This window comes from Rhipicephalus sanguineus, chromosome 4 (assembly GCF_013339695.2).
Source record: "Rhipicephalus sanguineus isolate Rsan-2018 chromosome 4, BIME_Rsan_1.4, whole genome shotgun sequence".
In the NCBI taxonomy this organism is placed as follows: Eukaryota; Metazoa; Arthropoda; class Arachnida; order Ixodida; family Ixodidae; genus Rhipicephalus; species Rhipicephalus sanguineus.
In genome coordinates, this window is record NC_051179.1 from 164,033,423 (window position 1) to 164,052,219 (window position 18,797).

Sequence of the window (18,797 nt, forward strand, 5' to 3'; positions counted from 1 at the left end):
TTCCTCAATGCTTTCCGCCGGCAGCTTCGGAGGCGCCACCGGACATGGAGCTGGATGAGGGGAAGATGCTCCGGTCAGCGTCTCGAGGCGCTCCAACCTCTCCGATTGGCGCTCCAGAAGCCTCATGACCCTTCTCTGGTGGACCCGCTGCTGTTTTACGTCCAAGAGGATTTGAATCACGCAGCAGGGCCGCTGAAAGAAACGCATTGTTTTTGTAGGCAGGTTATGTATTGCAACTTGACAGTACAGTTGAATTCGCCTGATTTTACTTCGTTCAGGGAAGCAGCGTGACTAAACTTTCCTGCGTTTACTTTTGACACTCAAATTCTCTTACCTGATAGTTCGAATGCGACACATACATCCAACTGCAATGGTAACGACTGTGGATCTGCTGTGACAGCAGAAACGCCCCATGGATGTTGTCAGCAAATGTGGTAACCAACAGGTATTTGTGAAAGCGGACCTCTGATACCTTTATTATTATTAATAGCTCTCAGGAAAATGATGGGGGAAGGCCTAGGGCTCCCTATCAAGTCGGTGGCTCCACCCAGGACGGAACCTGGAGGCAGTGACTCTCGGCGACGGCCCGGGCCCTCTGTACAGCCTGTAGTTGACCAAAGAAAGAATTAGTGGGTCAGGCGCGCACACGGCAAGCTTCGCGTGCCTTGATTTTCCCGATAAACGAAGGGCTACTATTTTTTTACAGCGAAAGCTGTTATGAGATTATTTCACCGGCCGTTTTTGGCGCCGTAGTTGTCCGTAATCAGTATCGCTCGAAATAAAAAAAAAACGAAATAAGAAAAAATTCCAGGATGGAACGAGGTTCGAACCTGGGCCCTCTGCGTAAGAGCCCAGTATTCAACCTCTGAGCCATGCCGGTGCTTGAAACTGCTTTGCAAGAAGGTCCTATACAGGCTTCATGTCGGGAAGGACCCACATGAGCATATGCAATATAGCGAGGTAGAAGAGTAAAATAAGCACCAAGCGTCGCACAACGCGAGTTCAGTAAACAGGCATCACACAATGCGAATTGCGCAACGAGTAGGTTGTTGAATGCTTCCAAACAAGGAGGTTTAAACCTCCTTGCTTCTAACCCATTACAGGGCTCTGCCAAAATTCTTCGTCGTCATCAGGCACAGCATCAACAAATTGCGCATACCCAGTCAAAAATTCCAACAGCCTGTCGGTCTAAGGGAATACGTAATTTGGGCCTGCATGTAACTGGTCTGCATGTAACTGGTCTGCATGTGACTGGTCTGCATGTAACTTGCCTGCATGTAACTGGCCTGCATGTAACTGGCCTGCATGTAACTGGCCTGCATGTAAACTGGTCTGCATGTAACTGGTCTGCATGTAACTGGTCCGCGTGCTGCAGGCTCGGCCAGGCCGCTCATTTTAAGCAGTTCTCGTGCAATCCTGTGCAAATTTAGCAGCAGTGACAACCCAGTGTCACCAGTTTGTGCACTTGGTGTGGCCACACGCAGAGCTTGCGTGGGTAAGAGTGCCTACAATTTACCTTTGCTCGCAGCTGCACCAGCCGCACGTTCAAGCTGACTATTTTAAGGTAGCATGCGTCTCATAGAGAAACAATGTGGACCAGTGCCATGCTCGAGTGCCTTCAACTGCAGATGCACAACCTGCATACCATATACATGACCAAAAAAGGGCACAAAGCAAGCTGCCACCACACTGTTTTACACAGAGCCCGCCTCGCGAAACAATGAATGTAAGGCATTAAAACAGCCAAACATACCATCGCTGCAACAATAAGTTTAGGGTGCGGTCGTCAAAGAAGAAAAAAAACCTGGGTGATAGTTCAGGCCGGCAAATCATTATGCAAACAATTGTGTTTATGTTATGAGATATCCGAAGTGTAACCATTAAGAGTTGTGCAAAACAATGAACTATTCTATCTAAGCCCTCTTGATCGAGCATGCAATGCTCCAGGTAGAAGCACTGCTACACACTACAAAACGTGGTGCAGTGATACCTTTGAGCTTCATTTAGTGAAGGTTCTTAAAATAACGACTTTCTGTATAAATTTTTGAAGTGAAATATACATTTATTTATGGCACATATTTTCGTTGGACGTCACCCGACTTTTGGGCCAGGTGCCGGCGGACGCTCTTGACCCTTTTGTCGGCCACATCCGCCGGCGTGTTCTCCCCCATGTAAACATGGAACACCGCTGCGAAAAAAAGAGCACGGTGTTACACACAGACAGCACACATGGCATACAATCGCCGACCAATTTTCCAGACCTAGCTGGCATCACCAAATAATTCAGAAAATCGACTAGCTAGACCAAAAATTAATACTAGAACATAAAATTTATTTAGATACTTAATTAGAACGACCTAAAAAAACATCTAACCATGCCCTGCTTCATGCTACACTTGGGGATGAGCAGATTTGGTTGCATTTCTCTTGCAATACAGTGATGTGATCGCACTGGCGATCTATCTCTGCCACTGACGGTTGCGGCCGGCACAGAAGGGGATGCTCAACGCGCTTACACTGTGCCACATATTCCTAGAATAACCCATAACGTAGAATTATGCTGGCATGCTTCAATCACAATGCATTAAGTACTAGATAGCAGGATGTGAAAAAAAAAAAACCGGCTACCTGTGATGTTTTTATTCACAGGGACATGATCATTAACAATGGCACAAAATCCCCACCAGCTGATCCAACCTAAGGCATAAGACTGTCATACCTTTCAGGACGTTCAGCTTCTCGGGTGTCATGGCAGGTCTGGCCTGCGTCTGCCCAAGAGATCTGTGCTTGTTCGACAGGACCCCTGTCACGCTTCGGCACTCCAGCTGCTCTGGTGTCCAATATATGAGGCACGCAGAGCGGCAAAACATCGAATCACTTGGTGACCTCATCAGCATGACCCAGGCATCCTTCTCAACCCATCGGTTTGCACCCGGCTTAGATCTGCATACAGAAAGGAGAAATAAAGCTGCACACTTTAAACAAACAGCAAGCATGCGCAGCTCACGTCATGCTTAACATTTCACTAATGCAAGTGTTACTCGCTCTCTGGCAAGCACAACATTTCATGTTAGAGCTACATTTTGCCATATAGGTGCAAAAATGTAGGTCCTTATTTGGAAAGTCATCGGTCATTCATTCACCAAAAAAACATCACTGAATATTCATCATGGTTTGGTGATTGCAAAAGCTCCATTCCTCACTGCTGCAACAAAGATGCCCTAGCTCTAACAGAGCAAGAAAGAATGAAATGTGTGCTTTTCAAATGCAAAGACCTTTGAGCCAAAATCCACAATTGAGCTTAATTTCGCCTGCAAAAACACCAGAGATGAGGTGGCTGAAATGGGATTGGTAGCAGTTTTTGGAGCAGTAAAATTTCAATTTCCGTGCAGAACATTGATTTGGAGCAGTTAGCAGCATTTAATATCATCTTGATAGTGCTTGCCGAATGAGCCCCATCCCATCCTAATTCTTCTAGTTATTTCACTCTCATGGTTCGGCTCCGCGGTTACTACCTGTCCTAAGTAGACGTACTCCTTTACAACTTCCAGCGTCTCGCCACCTATCGCAAAGCGCTGTTCTCTGCCAAGATTGTTCCACATTACTTTAGTTTTATGCATATTAATTTTCAGACCTACTCTTCTACTTTCCGTATCCAGTTCAGTAATCATGAGCTGTAATTCGTCTCCCGCGTTACTCATCAATGCAATGTCATCAGCGAATCGCAGGTTACTGAGATACTCTCCATTAACTCTTATCCCTAATTCTTCCCAATCTAGGGCCCTGAAAACCTCCTGTAAACACGCGGTGAATAGCATTGGAGAGATCGTGTCTCCCTGTCGTACGCCCTTCTTTATTGGGATTCTGTCGCTTTCTTTATGAAGGACTATAGTGGCTGTGGATGCGCTGTAGATGTCTTCCATTATGTTTATATAGGCTTCGTCGATGCCCTGATTCCGCAGTGCTTGCATGACTGCTGATGTCTCCACCGAATCAAATGCCTTCTCGTAATCTATGAAAGCTATGTATAGGGGTTGGTTGTATTCCGCGCATTTCTCTATCACCTGATTGATAGTATGAATATGGTCTATTGTTGAGAAGCCTGTACGAAATCCTGCCTGGTCCCTTGGTTGATTAAACTCTAATGTCGTATTAATTCTGTTAGCAATTACTTTTGTGAATAGCTTGTAGACAACGGACAGTAAGCTGATGGGCCTGTAATTTTTCAGGTCCTTGACGTCCCCTTTCTTATGGATCAAGATGATGTTGGCATTCTTCCAAGATTCTGGTATCCTCCCTGTCGAGAGACACTTCGTATACAGGGTGGCCAGTTTCTCTAACATAATCTCTCCACCGTCTTTCAACAGGTCTGATGTTACCTGATCCTCACCAGCGGCTTTGACTCTTTGCATTCCCTTTAGGGCTTTCTTTACTTCTCCTGTTAATACTGGTGGGATGTCAGATTCCTCTGGGATATTACTGCTTCTTACATTATCATCCTGACTGTCTCGGCTGCTGTACAGATCTCTGTAAAACTCTTCCGCTACCTCAACTATTCTATCCATATTGGTTGTGACCTTGCCATCCTTGTCCCTTAATGCATACATCTGATTTTTGCCTATGCACTATCTCTCAAGAGGAAGGTATATAACAGCTGCATCTTACCGGTACTTACCTACGGAGCAGAAACCTGGAGACTTACAAAGAGGGTTCAACTTAAATTGAGGACGACGCAGCGAGCGATGGAAAGGAAAATGATAGGTGTAACCTTAAGAGACAGGAAGAGAGCAGAGTGGGTCAGGGAACAAACGGGGGTTAAGGATATCATAGTTGAAATTAAGAAGAAGAAATGGATATGGGCCGGCCACGTAGCACGTCGGCAGGATAACCGGTGGTCATTAAGGGTAACTGACTGGATTCCAAGAGAGGGCAAACGCGTGAGGGGAAGACAGAAAATTAGGTGGGTAGATGAGATTAAGAAGTTTGCAGGTATAACGTGGCAGCAGAAAGCACAGGACCGGGTTGATTGGCGGAACATGGGAGAGGCCTTTGCCCTGCAGTGGGCGTAGACAGGCTGATGATGATGATGATGATGAATATCATCTTAGGAGCTTCAAAAAAACAAATTTGTAGTAACTAGGGAGGACAAGTACATATCTTAACCAGCTTAGAACATGTGTAACTCGAGCAGCCTTTAGAGAAAGCTTTTTAACATACTATCACCAGGTATGAACTACACTACCTTTTTACACACCAAGCAACCCATCTTGCCTGACCAACAAAAAAACATATAAAGCAACTGAAGAAAAGTTCTGCAAACTAGGTTAACTTCATGAACATTTGAAGAAAAAAAAAACAAGAAAGCATAACACTTCCCCCCAAAAAATGTGATAGCACAACAATTGTAGTTACATAGCAGTAGGCCTTCATTTAAGATCAGGGATATGGTGAAGAAGACTGCTGCATAGGCTTTTTGTAGGTCTGCTTATTTAGCTTTTTCAAGCTTCCCCGGAACTTTCCACAGGTCAGTGTTAAGTCTTCTTCAGTAGCCCATCACAACACGCACCTTCAGCTATCTGCTTGGCTGCGTGGTTGATATAGTGTTAAGTGTAGTGCACGCTTTAAAGAAGTGACAACATGCGCTGCACCGCCGTTCGCTGCCCCCTTATATGGGACCACCTTCAAGAGTAATACTCGGGCGCCCTAAAATCTGGACGCGCTATCACAAATGGGCTAATAGTGCTGCAAACAGCGCCATTGTAAGCATAACGAATGCTTTTAGTAGTGAATGACGCAAATGCGCTTCACATCCGTCCTCTGCCGCCCTCTCACGAAAAACTGCTAGAGCGTCATGCATTGCGTGCATGAAGCTAGTTGTCACCACGTTGATGTAACAAGGTACTCGCCTCATCCGAGCACAGTGGCACTCCTGTGGCAAACACACGTAAATGACCACATACAGCAGCTTCGACACTGACCGGAGAAACACGTACACTACCCACAACAAAGAACCGGAGACCAACCCCACTATGTATGGCACTTCGCTAAGAAAGAACATATAGCCTATCGAGTAGAAGGAGCACGCTCAGGGCACAGCAACAAATTTTTGACGTCACGCCTGAGATTATGGAGGCACTCTTAGAGCCTCCATAAGAAATGTGCGAAGGGCTTTATGTGCCGCGAACGTCTCTTTTTCTTGGTATCCCTGGCGTTTTCTTTTCTCTGTCTCTCTCTCTCTTTTCTTGTAGGAGTGTTTCAGGAAAAGAACATTTTAAGCACTGCAGCTCAGCTTTTCAGCAAGTTCCCTCTACTGTGTTCCTCAATTAAACAGAGGTCAAAATAAGCTGTTCTACCAATATATTGTATCTGTAATTTGTGATGATAAAATATGATTCATAAAAGCCTAAACCAATTTGTCACAGAAAGCGGGCTGCGCAAGACAGGCAACCAATACTAATCAGGGTTCCACTGTACCTTGCCATCATCTCTGCTTGAACCAATGACGGTTTGATCTACAAAACGGTATTGGTCCCACTGGCTGCCGTCAAGTCCATTGTTGGGGTCACCAGCTCGCCCTGGCTGTTGCAGAGCTCGACTTCGCTGTCGCCATGCTCGACTTCGCTGTCGCCATGCTCGACTTGGTTGCTGCCAAGGTCCAGGTCGCCTAAACAGAACAGAATTTATGGGATCTCAATAGCACTGCAGAATGAAACACCACCTGTCCAAAAAACATTAAAACTTATAGCCACATTTGCTGAACAAATGCCGAAAAAAATGTTATTGACAAGACAGATGCTTGCTTACCAATGCTTTCACCATCACCTGCTAGTGCAGAGGGAGCAGATGATCCAGGCGGTGGCACTGTAAATAAGCGATGGCACTGTAAATAATGTCATTCTCATAATTCGTGCAGTGACAAGCTTTAGGTTATCAGATCTACAACTTAAATTTGACATGCTCTATGCTCATGGTAATTTACCTGCACAAAAAACGAGAGAAAAGAAAGGGGTGTACTGCACAGGACAAGCGCTTCACCCCCTTTCTTTTGCACAGCCCTTTTCTTTTGTCTCTAGTTTTTTCGCGCTGTTAAATTACCATGAATGCATACCAACTAGCCCGGCTTTCCATCTTATGCTCTATACAGATGTCGTAGTGCTTTTGCTGCAAATAACAGTGTACACATGGCCCAATCAACATAAGAATGCACAGTTGGCTTTGGTCACTTTACTGGATTTGCATGAAACTTACTTAAGGTGCAGGTTTTCAACCAGGAACAATTATTTTAAAGTTACTTTTGTTAAAAATATTTTTTTTGCCCTGGAAAAACATAATTTTGAATAGTTCAAAACGTAGTTTTGCCAAGTTCAGTTTCTGTTTTAACAAGGCTGTTTGCTGGCCTAGTTGGTACTTGCTTAATGACATACTGTAGCCGCGAAGTACCCCATACACAGAGCAAGAAACACTGCTCAACTTTCTGTTTCTGAAATTTGAGCACACGTAGCAAAAAAAAACTAGTCCACTGGAAAATGAAATATTTCCCTAAAAAAAGAACTTATATGCAATGTTATGATTAATTTATGGCACAGTGCTAGAAAAGAAATTTTGAGCAAAAGAATTGCAAACATAATAAACAGCTCAAAATGCTAGTACAAATTCAGGAACTTATTGAAGATAAGTTAAACTGACAATTTAAGAAACTATACATACCTATCAAGGCACTGTAAAGTACCCAACAAGCAGAATGAATGTGTTGTCCAAATAAATATTATGTAGACATCCTCTTACGCCGCGCCCCGAAGCCAGCCCCTGCGGCATGTAGCGCTGTTCTTTAAGCATCCCAGTCAGCACAACAGCATTGGGCCGATCTTGGACCAACGTTGGCAAATATTGGCAGAAATATTGGACCGACGTTGGCTTTTGGGGTTTTGCTACACCTAAAATCACACTGGTCCAATATTGGAAACCTATCATAGCCCAACGTTGGCTCAGCCAACATTGTCCGTCGTATGTACCCCGAATATTGGCAAGCTTGTTTTAACGTTGGCTGTGCCATCGTATTTTGCCAGCCTTGAACGTTGGCTGTGCCATCGTGTTTTGCCAGCCCTGAACGTTGGCTGTGCCATCGTATTTTGCCAGCCCTGAACTTAGGCTGTGCCATCGTATTTTGCCAGCCCTGGACGTTGGCTGTGCCATTGTATTTTTCCAGCCTTGAACATTGGCGGCGCCATCGTATTTTGCCTGCCTTGAACGTTGGCTGTGCCCTCGTATTTTTCCATCCTTTAACGCTGGCTGTACCATCGTACTTTGTCATTCTTTCAACATTGGTTGTGCTATCCTGTTTGGTCAGCCCTTAGCATTGGCTGTGCATTGTTTCTGAAAAATAAGTATAGAATAGTTATAATAGACAAACAATGTTAATAATAATATCTGGGGTTTAACGTCCCAAAACCACGATAGACAAACAATGTTAGGATAAGTGAATAAAAAAATTATTTTTTCTCGAAAGTTTTCTCGTGACTATAGCGCACAAGCGCCCTGTGTTGCAGCGTCCAAGGAAGGCGTCGCAGCGCCTGGGCCCGATCAGGAGGTCGCAGCGCTTGTGCCCGAGGAGGGCTTCACAGCGCCCGCGCTCGATCAGGGGGTCGCAGTGCCCGAGCAGGGGTGGCAGCGGCAGCCGGCAGGTGGCTTGTTGGTTCGGAGGTGGACGTGGACTGCACGGGTTCATGTGGCCCAGGCAGCAGAAGGGCATTCTCAAATCGCCTTTTCATTCCGCCGCATCAGTCACACGACCCCGGCAGCCACCTTCGCATGAAAGCGTGGACATCAGCGATCTCCACCCCCTGCTGCTTCTCGCAGACATCTGCAGAGCACAAAAAAAAAGAAATTTTATCATAGAGCACCAACAAGCAGCAGGCACGCAAATCGAACATTGGCAAAATAAAATTCACCTGTGGCCACCTTGCACAGCCTCGTCGTCAAGAAGGCCTTCTTTCCTTTCTTCCCGTGCAGGCTGTAAAGGCGCTGCATGGTAGGTGTCATGATGGCCTTCATGACGCCCGTTGCCAGCTCCCTGAAGTTGCTACCCCCCAAGCGGGCCAGCTGGCGATGCTGAAATTAAGGGTCACGTTTTCAGCATAGATACTGGATTGACAGTCAATATTCTGTGCATAAACGCTTACGATCATGAGCAATATAATCCGGGACACCGAATTCACATTCATTCAGCGATTATTTCTAACGTTCAGATATGAATGTGACGTATTCAATTACCAGAGAGACCTTTGCCGCGTTAGCATTTAGCGTCATGGACACAATTGCGCTTGCAAACTGCGTTCAACCACTGTGACCTCTAAGGAGGCAATTTCAGTGTTCCATCTCATAATGTTCACGGCTACACTTCTTCATAGCTGAGCACAAATATTGTCAGGACAGTTGTACAAACATCCGGCACTAGTTTCACAAACACTCAGGCGTGAGTGCAGTCACGAAGAGAAAAATAGTTCAGATGCACGTTCATTGCACAGGGAAATAATATAAAAAAATTTGAGACTGTACATTCTATATGTGGGAGATTCCTTGGGGTCATATAAAAATTCGCCAAGAATGACCAAGAACTCCCCGTTATTGCTTAACAGCTATTGAGTTGGAGCTATGAGCTTGTGCTTAGCATTAATTGCTATTGCCAGGTATGGCACGCACATTTTAATCAGCTGCATCGTCTGTTTAGGTTCCTGAGCGCAATAAGTAACCTATATATGGTGCTCGGAATAATTCTAGAGTGCGCCACTACGCGATTTACATCACGACATATTGGTTTTGGAATGTAAAATCCCCCCAAAATTTAAACGGGAATTGTCAAACGGGCACATATTTGCGTATTTCGAGCGATTTTCACTACTCAGACTAAAGGACAAGTTCAGTTGTTGCTACTCAGTACGATACTTCAGTGTGACTGAGCGTTTTGTGCACTACACCCTGCAGGGACATTCTGTTTTAAACATGAAAAAATGCCAGAGGGAAGTTTTTCCATATACCACGCAGGTCCTCAGGTGTGCTGGATTGCCTTTACGTCCTATCGGTTTGAGCACATGCTGCATTCTTATGATACTCAAGGAAAATAAAACCATCAAAGTTTACTAATGGAATTTAATTTAGTCTGCTTGCCTTTAGACTTATTGCTCATTGGAAGGACTGTGAGAGCCTATAGTAGTGTGCACACATGATGTCAGAGCCGAAAAAAAAAAAAAAGGAATGCGAGTTGCCATAAGACAAGCGCCTATAGGTTTTCATCTGATCAGTGTTTTCGCTTAGGCCTACTGAACGTCTAAATTCTCGTCCAATCTCATTGAGAAAAAAAATTGTACCTAGGAATAATGTTACCAAATTTGTTGTACTACATAATAAGAGTAAGGTTTTTACCACGGCAGTGGACACACTCTCGTCCTTGAGGGCTTCCTCGGCAGCTTCAAACTCCTCAATGGTTTCGCCGGCAGCTTCGACGGCGCCACCAGATTTGGAGCTGGAGGAGGGAAAGCTGCTCCAGTCAGCGCCTCAAGGCGCTCCAACCTCTCCGATTGGCGCTCCAGCAGCCTAATGACCCTTCTCTGGTGGACACGCTGCTGTTGTTTAACCTCCAAGAGGATTTTAATCACTTGCAGCAGGGCCGCTGAAAGGAACGCATTGTTTTTTTAGGCAGGTTATGATTGCAACTTGACAGTGCAGTTGAATTCGCCTGATTTCACTTCGTTCAGGGAAGCAGCGTGACTAAACTTTCCTGTCAGGTGAGACACCCTGCATATATACACTTGAGCACACATCATTCGATAACAGTAAGAAATATACAATGATAATATATCTGTGGTTTTAAGCGCCAAAAGCATAATGTGATTATGGGGCACATTGTAGTGGGGGACTCCGGTATAATTTTCACCCATGGGGGTACTTTAACGTGCACCTAAATGTAAGGACACGTATTTGCTTGCATTTCGCCCCCATTGAAGTGGGCCGTCGCATCAGGGAATCAAACCCACACCCTTGATCTCAGGAGCGCAACCACCACGGCGGGTAGCAGCAACGAGTGCCCCCAAGCAAGTATGTTGCACTTTACATGCCAACACATATTTCAGTCCGAATACGAGATACGTCCGCACCATTGCCTCGTGTGTTGCACCTTCAGTATGCGAAGATGTGCGATGCAGTACACAAAAGTTTTTCACTTTTTTTTGTATCCCTTTGAGGAAACTGTGAATGAATAAACATTAAGCACTGCGGAAGAAGAGGAAAATATGTTTGCCGATTACACGTGCAGATCGTGCTTACATCAGCCTGAGCTTGCACATGTCCTGTGTTAACAAGTTATACTGCTGCGGCAGTTTTGTAAGCATAAGCACAGTGCAGTACAAGAGTTGAATATGAAAGGTATCATTACAATAGGAGTGGCTAGCTTCCAAAAAAAAAAAGAAAAAAAGAGGAGGCCTATTAAGATATCACAGTTTCTTCGACATATATACCTTAGTGGTGGCCAACTCTCAAGAACCCATTGGCTTATTTTAGAGAGCATTTGTTCAAAGAGCATTTTATTCATTTATTTTATTTAGGCTGGAGAGGTTGGCCACCACTGGCTGTTGGCTCATTCATTCCACGCCAAACGTCCCAACCATTTTGGCGACCATCTAAAATGTATTCGAAAAAAAAAATCGTGCTGATATATTACATTGAAAACCATGAATTGCTAGAATATTTCGGAGAGAAAAAAAATTTTGTTCACGTGGGAGCCTTCCGAATTTCACGGAATCTCGTATGAGTAAGGTTTATCAAAAATTTTGTTCCGAGAGCATCGTTTTTTGTTTCAACACTAAATTTGGTTTACATATTAAGCAAGGGCGTTTGTGCAAGGTGTTCGAGGCTAATATTATTACTGCAATTTTTCTGTCACATACACCTCCAAAAAATGTGTCAAAATGTTCTATGTCTGCATTTTTTCTCTCTTCTATTACTGCGTTATATATGAATACCTGAGTAATCAGTACCTACTCTACGGAAGATTTGCTGGGCGTTAAACGTATTTTAGGGCCACTGAAGCCTGTAACTCCTGCGAGAAAAAATCACGAATTTGAGAAAATCTTTATTTCGGTACATTGAGACGCAATTTACACCACGTGATGCTCCAGTTAAAAACCAGCTTTATACCTCAATCAAAAGGAAGGAAATAGTTCTTATATAGGAAGTTTTATCATTACAATTTCTCTTATGAGGAAGAAAATAATTTTTGAAGTTCCCCATTGGTGGCAATGGGGAACTTCAATGAGGAAACTGCCGTATGAACGAATGGGGATAGTTGTTCCCCAAAATGCAACCACGGAACATTCCGACAAATTTTCTGGAGGCGTACTAGGCAGAAAAATTGCAGTAACATTGAGCTTCGAACACCTTACAAAAACGTTTTTGCTTAATATATAAACCAAATTTAGTATTCAATCAACAAACGATACTCTCAGAAGAAATTTTCTGAAAAACAACATTCAGACGATATTTCGCAAAATTTGGAAGGCTCCCATGTCACCAAAAATTTTTTCTCTTGGAAATATGCTAGCGATTCACTGTTTTCAATGCAATAAATCCGCACGATTTCATTCGAACCCATTTGAGATCGTTTCCAAAATGGCTAAGGCGCTTGGCGTAGAACAAACCTGTTCGAACCGCAGGTGCATCATGGGGCGACACTAATAGGGCTGGATTTCTGCACCCACACGGTCGTCATGGTGACATATGTCCGCAGGCCCGAATCCGAGCACGTTAAACAGCATTTCTCAAATGGCTTCGCGCACATCCACAAATTTCTGCCCCCCTCCCCTCCCCCCCCTTCCGGTATCGCCCCGACAACACGCAACAGGAAAGCTACAAAGGGACCGAACCTCTGCTAACTGCGTTCTTTTTCTGTATTTTTTCCCGTCGCAAGTGACCGCAGAAGGAGCCGGATAGGGGTATGCTCACATATGAACGCACCCTCCACTGCAAGTGATTGCCTGCCGCACAAACAAACAAATAATGTCCCTCCCCACCCGCGACCTGCAATGCCACGCCGCCGCGACCGCCTTTTATTCTGTTTCTTTTTCCTTTCTTTTGTTTTCGCCCTTATCCACGGCATGTACCCCACTCCCCGCGAAATAGCTTGTTTTTTATTCTCTTCTCTGCTTGCCCTAGCGATTGAGCCCAGGAGAACAGTTTCACACTACGTCACCGCTATATATATATATATATCTAACATGCTTTTTAAAATTCTACTGGAAGTACTCCTTCGTAATAAGTCGGATGAACATATATGCAATGGTACTGAGTGTAATAGTGAGCAGGGTTCGTACAGAATATTTGACTGAATGAAAAATCGCAAAATTCAAGGAGTGTTAGGAAAAGTTTATTTGCTGACAAGACTTATGGAAGCAGCGCAGTTTTTGCATGGATTTCTTTAGCAGTTCGACGAAAGCTGTTTGCCTTGACTAAGTAGGTAAGGTCGTTTTTCGCTTCAGCTTCTTCTGAAAAACGGTCCGCAGATTCCAGCAGGCACTTGAGAGTTTTTTGAAGCTTTGAATTCCTTCCGTGCATCTTATCAAGCTCTTGCTCGAGCTCTTCTCTCTTTTAAACTGCCTGCCGTGACAGTGCTTGTTTCTTTTGTTCGTCTAGGTATGCAGCGTACCTATGCCGGGCTTGGCGCACTGACTCCTTCAACTCTTTTGAAATCGGAACGTTCAGCAGGCCACCATGGCTTTTCACAGTCTCGCAGATAACTCGTTGGGAAATATACGACAGCTCTGCCAAATTCTCGACCGCAACATGCTTGTTGATGCTGAAGCCTCTTTCCACTGAGGCCTGCCCATGGCTCAGGAGGAGTAGTAGTTTCACCACAGCCCATAACTGCGAGAATGAAGCATCGTGCTTCAGCAGCCGCACGAAAAAACTGTCAAGACGTTTGTGATCTTTTTCATAGTTTTGTAGTTCATGCCGTTTTTCTAGACAAAACAATGTACAGTGTGCACACAATGTTGCGTTTGTGCTCAGAGAGAAGCTTGTAGTCGATTAGGCAGTTAAGCACAATTTTTAGCTTCCCAAGGCAGGTGTCTGTCTTGGACATCTCTGTGGGGTCGAAACATGACAACCCACGAACGACAGGGTACCTCAGGGGACTTCTCTCCATGACTTTCAGGATCATGTCCACGAGAAACTTCCGGCACTCGTACCTAAACTCTAGAATACACCTGGCGCTCGCTTTGCAGCATTTCAAAATCTTCTCAGCTGCACGTCCAACATCCACCTTTTCAAATTCTGTGTAAACGGCAGCATCTTCAATATCAATTCGCAGCAGCTTCGTGATGCTGGTGGCTTCTGTCATTACAGAGCAGTTTACGAACCTTGACAGAAAGCACCCTTTCAAGTTCTTTTGCCAGCAAAAACGTCTTGGGAGAATCACTCTGAGAAACAGTCAGGAAAGGCTGCACAACCATGGCAACATTTAGGGAAAAGTTCAGTTTCGCAAGTGCAAGCTGGTCATTTAGAAAAGCACTGCCGTTTTCATGTGCTCTGCATTTTGGCACGGGCAGCCTGCGGCCACTCACTGCTTCAGTGTATTGCTTCAAGTGCTCCCATGTGGCCAGGGCTCTTTCCAGTACGGGCACGTTCTCGATCCAACGGTGAGATACAAAAGGAAGTGGAAACACACTGCTCCCTGTCTCTCGAATAAAATCTTCTCGCCTGGCCGGTGCATCATGAAAGAGTGAGACTAAGCTGGACAAATTTGTGTCAACTGGCCAGCCCGTTGCATGCATTCCAGCTTTGTAGGCATTATGCACTTTGTGATGGCCACACGATCCAATATCCAAACACTGAACTTGAAAGTCATTTTTCATGTGCTGCTGGAACTTGTGGAAAAGGCTCCAGTTGACATTGGGCCCATCCATGGAAAGCTGAACAATTTTGCTCATTGGAAAGGACGCCAGCGCTTCCGTCAAATTCTTCATGAGGTCGTCCGCTGTGCTGTGGCCCATGAATGCCGATGTCACATACCTTGTTGTCACCTCAGAATTGTTCCACAGTCTCACGTGAACATCAAGCTGTTTCTTTTGCAGGTATTCGTTTAACATTTCATCAAAAAGGACAACAAAATGTTCAGATTTCTCCATCATGTCCAAGACTTGAGAAGCGAAAAATGGGCGCAGACCATGGCACGCGACGTACGCGCATTTTTTTTCCGAACAAGTGCAGTTTCTCGCGATATCGCTATCCGGAAACAACTTTCGGAACAACTTGGAAACTGATCCGCTGGAGCTGTATGAGTAGTGTGAAGACACAACTTTCATCGTCCACAAAATTTCGGCTTCAATCACGGAGTCATGCCTTCTGCAGTCTTCGTTAAGTGTCGCAGCTCGAGAGGATGTTTTCATGTTTTCCCGCTGAGAAGTTGTTTCTGTGACGTTTGCCGCTTGCAAAAAACTCGTGACGGCCTGCCGCAACTTTGGATCGGTGCTTGGCACTTTTCTGATGGCTCTTCAACGCCGACTCCCCCATTGTTGCAATGTCGACCGACTTCTGGCATACTGCGCACTTCGCTCGATAAGGGTCGCTTGTCTCCGGCCTCACCCAGTGACGATATTCGCTGTGCTCTAGTCACGCAGACTGAAACTTGCACTTTCCGCCTGGCATCCTGTCAAAGTAAAGTTGCAGGCATTGCACACAGCACAAACGCGAACTTTCGCCGAGAAATGACGCGCGAGGCCGACGCACGGACCGAGTATACCGAGTATCGACCGACCGTTACTATAACTTGCGTTGGACTGGATTGGATTTCTGGCTCTCAATTGTTGCCAGACGACGCAGGCGCTGCCGGTTTTGAAACCGAAACTTGCTGCTATTGCTCTCCTGTCAAGACTACATGTTTTCGCGAGCATTCCTCAGTAAACGTTTTTCAAATCAGTGCGACTTACGGAAATACGTCCTTCATTTGCTATATTGAAGCAAACTCCACTAAATTTTCAAGGATTACAAGGAGCTCACTTATATCTAAGGAGTTTCAAGGGCCCTTGAATTAATGTTATCAAATTCAAGGACATTCAAGGATTTCAAGGGTCTGTGCGAACCCTGATGAGACATTTATGCTTATGAAGGGGTCACATATGATGTGTTCTAATTCACGCATTTATGCGCACCACAGCCAGAAAGCTTCTGCGACATTTAGCTAGAGGCTGATATCACAGCACACTAAGAAATTAGGCTGCTATTTACTTCAGGGACCTCACTACAATCCTCCTCTTTCACTATGTCACGGTGCATGCGCCTTTCTCGTAGCGGTAAAGTCGTAAAATGCCCTTTGATCTGGAAGCCTTCCCTTTTGGCGATACCGGTTGTCCCGGTCCCTACCAAAACGACAGAGGGCAGCACAGTAAAATGGAAAAGGTGGATTGTACGAGAACAATATCAGCAGGACTCGGAAGGATTTAGCCCACGTGCACTACCAACGGTAGAGCCTCCATGCGGTTAACTGTGCCACTACACTAATGAACATCCACTGTTATCCATGCAAGCACATCAAAAAGCATGTAATGCACGATAAAGTAAAGAATACAGGCACTTTTCAGGAACTGTAGGGACTACGCTTGCGAGGGCTGTCAAAACGGCAGCACATGTTGCACATCATATTTGAAGCCGTACTTGCGGGAAATTGCCACCGCTACTACCGGGAAGGTTGCCCAAGTTCTTTCTGTTGCATCCGGCGCCTGCTCACTTTCCGCCAGACGCAGTACTTCTGCACTGCGTATAGATTCAGGCTAGAACCACTGCGTCTCGCCATCCGTAAGCCAGGAGAGGGGCACAACGGCGAGGGTGTCGTCCTCCAAAGTAAACTTTACAACGGTAAACCGTTTCGGCATCTTGTAAACAAAATAATACTATCACGATGCAGCTTGGGCAAAGTGCGCTAATAATAGGCAACCTGTAGTTAGTCCCTGTATACACTGCAGGTGTGGCTCACATCCCTTAGAGCAACCTGTCCTAATTATGCTGACGTACATAAAAAGTGGACATGCTTGTCAAGTGCTAATATAAGCATTGTAGGATTCAAGCCAATCAAAATGTCCCATATGTACCGATATAAGCAAACTGCCTGTGCTACAATAAATACGAGCAGATTTCCATGCAGCAGCGTACGTTGCAAAGGGGGACACAAAGAAAAAAGCAACACTAACTTCAAAAGTCCTCTGCCAAAACTATTAGCTCAGTCGGGAGCAGGTCAGATATCACTGAAGAATGTGAATGACAAATTTTAGTCAAGCCTAGTCTAAGCTATATTTCAATATGCTAGGGCACCCAACAGTGCAATCGGACACGACATCACGCCTATGAAATACGAAAGATGACAGATACGAAGTCACCCCTCGCTGTTTGCAGTGTTCTAAAACTGAGGCTCTCAATCAATCAATGGCCAACAACTACAACTTCGATTCTCCCAGCCATGCGCGGCTCCACATAGAATGAGGCGTCCTCGCCTGTTTTGCGCCCGATTGCACCGCTGCGCACAAGTGCTCGTAGCTTCTCCCCGTTTAGAGAAGGCGGGCGCGAGCGCGCAGTTAAGGAGAACTTACTTTCCAAACGATCGTTTATTAGTGGGAGCAGTGTTAGAAGGCAACTATCGTTTTACATACAATCCATTTGTATCTAATATAATTGCAATGTATAAAAACTAATGGAAGTTATTACGAATGGCGTACACAAAGATACAAGGGACCAAGTCAGCTAACTTGCCCTTCGGCTAGCGCTCCCGTGATCGTGCACCCCTAGAGCACAAAAAACAAACACAGAGAGAAATAGTACAGCATTTAGAGGGGGAAAAAATAGATGTGGCCCCATCGTGAGGCACTGCCTCAGAACATCCGAGATTGTACAGAAGTTCGTGCGCCCTTCTGAGGCCGAGAGCCGCGAAGAAACCGCAGGCCGCCGACGAACAAAAGATCGCCGCCGGCTGGAGAGGTCAAAACACGTACTCACTTTCCAAGGTCCTGGCGTCGTCTCCTGTCTTCCAAAGCGCCGTCGTTCTGTTCGCGCACGCGTTGGGTGCATGTAGCATAGGCTCGAGTCCCGCCAAAACTAGGCCAATGGGACACTCCGTTGAAACTCCGTGGGCGTGGTGACTGCCTACTGGCAGCTAGTGTTTCATGACCTGCTGCCGTCTCGTCTTGTCAGGAGGAGAGGGCGAAGTGGAATTTTCCAAGTAGAAACGGCGTTGCTCGACTATTGCACACTCCGAATCCTCCATTCCACCGTGACTTGACCTTGCGCCATTGAAGCCATATAGGCCTAGTGCGTTGCAGCTTTGAAGCGAACAGGCAGCACCACCAGACGACCGCGGCGGAAAAGTTGGGATTGTTCGTTGCTCTCCGGCGCGCAGTCACGGTAGAAACGCATGGCTTCTCGCCGAAAGGACGTAAAAACGTCGCAGAAGTCCGATACTTTTTCGTACTTTTGCGTGCATCACTGGCACAACAGGTGTAGGAACACCGTGCGGAAGCAACTAGCTTTGAAATTTTGCCGGTTACCACAGAAGTCGGACGAAAATGAAAGACAACTCTGCTGCAGCTGTGCGGCGCGTAAGCAACGCCGCGAATTCCGTCCGTAAGTGTCCTCACTCTCTCGCGCTTTGTTTTTGCCTTTATTTATTTTAATTGTATACACAAACTTACAAGGTCACAAAGAAATAGGAAGATAGCAGGCTGACAACGGCCACGAATTCGCAGCGTCCTCTTCGTAGGGAACGA

At 45.5% G+C, this 18,797-nt stretch overlaps 2 protein-coding genes across 3 annotated transcripts; both read right to left on the reverse strand.

The window, feature by feature from the left end:
* Window positions 1-1,791: 1,791 nt before the first annotated feature.
* LOC119390873 (uncharacterized) lies at window positions 1,792-8,411 on the reverse strand. The gene is made up of 4 exons (XM_049414971.1): window positions 6,805-8,411; window positions 6,475-6,664; window positions 2,720-2,943; window positions 1,792-2,188 (listed from the first exon to the last, which is right to left on the reverse strand). Exons 2-4 carry the CDS (start codon window positions 6,483-6,485, stop codon window positions 2,067-2,069), a joined length of 357 nt encoding a protein of 118 aa, XP_049270928.1. The 5' UTR covers window positions 6,486-6,664; window positions 6,805-8,411; the 3' UTR covers window positions 1,792-2,066.
* Window positions 8,412-8,479: 68 nt separating this feature from the next.
* Window positions 8,480-18,317, reverse strand: LOC119390872 (uncharacterized). 2 transcript variants are annotated; one of them, XR_007415897.1, is made up of 3 exons: window positions 10,420-10,511; window positions 8,949-9,108; window positions 8,480-8,860 (listed from the first exon to the last, which is right to left on the reverse strand). XR_007415897.1 is itself a non-coding variant. In XM_037658578.2 (3 exons), exons 1-3 carry the CDS (start codon window positions 18,107-18,109, stop codon window positions 9,048-9,050), a joined length of 387 nt encoding a protein of 128 aa, XP_037514506.1. In that variant the 5' UTR covers window positions 18,110-18,317; the 3' UTR covers window positions 8,878-9,047. The 2 variants fall into 2 exon arrangements, 1 of the variants encoding a protein (XP_037514506.1); XM_037658578.2 differs by lacking the exon at window positions 8,480-8,860 and adding an exon at window positions 18,031-18,317 and having other exon boundaries at window positions 8,878-9,108; window positions 10,420-10,666.
* Between the last annotated feature and the right edge of the window lie 480 nt (window positions 18,318-18,797).

Excerpts from the sequence above, each read along its gene's own strand:
- LOC119390873 (XM_049414971.1), bottom strand. Across the intron at positions 2,189-2,719 it reads GAAGCTGAACGTCCTGAAAG|CGGTGTTCCATGTTTACATG; the intron begins GTATGACAGTCT and ends TTTTTTTCGCAG.
- LOC119390872 (XM_037658578.2), bottom strand. The coding sequence starts at position 18,109 with ATGCTACATGCACCCAACGCGTGCGCGAACAGAACGACGGCGCTTTGG. Across the intron at positions 10,667-18,030 it reads CGACGCCAGGACCTTGGAAA|CGGCCCTGCTGCAAGTGATT; the intron begins GTGAGTACGTGT and ends CGTTCCTTTCAG. Across the intron at positions 9,109-10,419 it reads AGAGTGTGTCCACTGCCGTG|CATCGCCAGCTGGCCCGCTT; the intron begins GTAAAAACCTTA and ends CCTTAATTTCAG.